Source organism: Cyprinodon variegatus, unplaced genomic scaffold, assembly GCF_000732505.1.
Source record: "Cyprinodon variegatus isolate N-32 unplaced genomic scaffold, C_variegatus-1.0 Scaffold1197, whole genome shotgun sequence".
Classification (NCBI taxonomy): Eukaryota; Metazoa; Chordata; class Actinopteri; order Cyprinodontiformes; family Cyprinodontidae; genus Cyprinodon; species Cyprinodon variegatus.
The window spans coordinates 134,417-137,019 of record NW_015151650.1 but is presented as its reverse complement, the minus strand read 5'-3'; the positions used below and the strand labels follow the sequence as shown (position 1 = coordinate 137,019).

The following is a 2,603-nucleotide window of genomic DNA, read 5'->3' as shown; positions in this document are numbered from 1 at the left end:
AAAACCCACACTGTTTCTGAATAAATCCATTATTGTTAAGTTCTGTTCCGTTTATGTCTCTTTCCTTGTAGGTGTGAAATGTGCCATGCTCCTGAATGCACCATAGCTATCTGACTCTCGTGAATGCATCAGACTGGTCTGTGAACGCTGTGCTGTGTAGATGTGCGTTTGATTTTCCGCTTAAGACAAAGCTTTGCCGTTTGAAACCTCACGTCGGCTAACACTGTTTATTGTTGTGTGTGAATAACAAGAGACTAAAACAAATAAATTAGCCGTACCTCGGACTAAATCTTTGGATTTAATGTTGTTCATAACACCTGTACTGGGGATGCATATCTCGGCAGGCATGAACTTTTCGGCATAACATTGGACCGAAGTGCGCTAATCTGTGACCTCTGAATTAAACTGAAGCCAAGAGTAACGAGTAATGTGTGTTTAAAAAATGTAAGGAATAGAAAGTACAAATAACTTGTGTGAAAATGTAATCAGTAGAAGTCAGAAGTAGAAGGAAAAATAAGTAATGGAGTAAAGTATAGATACCTAAAAAGTGTACTTAAGTACAGTCGTTACTTGACATCTCTGCTGTTTACCTCCTTACCAGTTGGTGGCGGTAATGTACCTGAAACGTTGTCCAAACCTTATATGTTACATATGTCATACATATGTCATCTTCTTCACCTTGTTCTCTTTAATATATAGTATGCAAACAACGTTTTTATACTATTTGATATCGGCTATTACTCTCATCCACCAGAGAGTGCAACTGCTTTATCAAGGGTTATAGATTCATCACTATAATTTTTCATCTGTGCATGTACATTTTTAATTTGTATTTATAGTTTTGCAGAGCTGGAACTTTGGCCCAATACCAAAACACCCTCTACTTACATCCACCAGCCATTACTCACTACCACTAGCTCTCATGTGCTACCAATACACCCTCAAATTGAAAAAATAATCATAATCTTCCTTAGGAATTGGGACAGCCCTTGCTGCATTGTTGATGTTCTGGTATGTAAAAGACTGGGTGTTTAGGTATGTATGCACATACATAATATACGTACAACCATATGAGAGGAGACAAAGCTTTTTTTTCTTTCTTCTTTTCAAAGACAACATTGAAATTGTAAAAAGGGGATTAAGTTAAGCTCTCGCCAATTGACAGCTGGGGATAGGCAAAAGCACCCCTAGTGACTCCAGCAGAGATAAGCGTGGTGAAAAAATGGATGGACTGTTTCTTTACCCTACTTCCAGTGCAGATACCAACCAACTGATGCTTTCTCTCCCCCTCTCCAGGATTGTTTGCTTGGTAGGTTTCACTGATATTCCGCTGTACTCCTTATATCTCCCATACTTAGCCTCTAGAGGCTAGTTCCAGCCAGTCATATCCTCTCTTAGCTCTGTCTCTCTGGCTGACCCCTCCAATGTACCCCTGTCCTACACACAGCTAGCCATAGACCCTCCACTTCAGCAATCTGTATGCCCGGCGGACTTATCCGATCTTCTGTCTATAGCTAGCCCCAGTAACCTCTTTCTGCGGTAGCCTTTCACACCAGCTCCAGAAGGGGGCACTGCTGGCAGCCTCTTTCTGTTTCTGGTGCTCTCTCTGCTGGTGTTTTCATACTGATTTCTTTCTGCTCTTGTTTGAGCTCCAAAACACAGTCTCAGCTAACCTTTGTTTTCTGGGAGTATCAGGTGAACAAAGAACGCCGACGCCCAGCCTTTATTTGGCTTTCAAAAAAATAACCCCCAAAAAACCGGAGTCGCTTCATAAATTCCCTGTCGATGTTTTCTATAAAACTGTCACTGGCCACTCAGCAGTAAGTCAGCCTCTGAAAATTCTCGTTGTTAGGGTTAGATTCATACGCTCTACCCCTTTTTATGTCCACTAGCCCTACATGCAGTGACTTGGGACACCACTACCCTCATGGGAGAACATAAAATTGAGGTAGGGATTAAAAGTAGGGCTAGTTGGTGTATTGGGATTGGGCCTTACTAACTTTTATTTGTAACTTCTAAACAGTTGACAGCATAGAACAATAACAAATGTTAAATTTAATTTATAGTTTATAGAGTTACATTTACAAATGTAAGATCAACACATATATTTTTATTTTTAGTTGTCTTACCCTACAAAAACAGGCTATAAGGTTTGAAATTTGCAACAAAGAATATGAACTTCTTTTTGGAGGTGACTATACCTCTTTTACAGACATTAGTTGATTTTAATTGGGGAGCCAGATGACATTTATTTGAAAATGGTGCTGATTGGGACACATAGTCAAAGCCTGAGATCAGAGGGACAAATCAGATTTTTTTGATTATTTTTTTAAATATAGACGTGTTTATTTTGGAATGTCCCAAAATTCCAGTTTTTATAGTTTATTTTTTAGTCTAATCTATTGACAGACAACTGTTAATTCCTAGGAAGCACCTACTATGAAGCTGCATTCAGAAGCCTGCACATCTCTGCCATTCAATTGGTCCTTCAACCTACCTGATGCTGCATCAGAAGACAATGGTGAGTCAAAATTCAAGTATTTATATCATTACAAAATTATATATGAAATGCAGGATTCTTGTCATGACAATGCACTTGAGAA

General features: G+C 39.1%; 1 protein-coding gene across 3 annotated transcripts in view; it reads left to right on the top strand.

Moving 5' to 3' along the window:
* Positions 1 to 2,603, top strand: part of bhlha15 (basic helix-loop-helix family member a15) — a 24,600-nt gene that overhangs the window by 6,469 nt on the left and 15,528 nt on the right. For 2 of the 3 annotated variants that reach the window (XM_015401243.1, XM_015401242.1), the window contains one exon: positions 2,428 to 2,521. Coding sequence is in view for 1 of the 3 variants with exons in the window: in XM_015401242.1 (XP_015256728.1) it covers positions 2,428 to 2,521 (94 nt within the window). In the remaining 2 variants the exon portion in view is untranslated. Of the gene's footprint in view, positions 1 to 71; positions 163 to 2,427; positions 2,522 to 2,603 lie in introns of all 3 variants that reach the window. The other variant, XM_015401245.1, reaches the window with a different exon arrangement.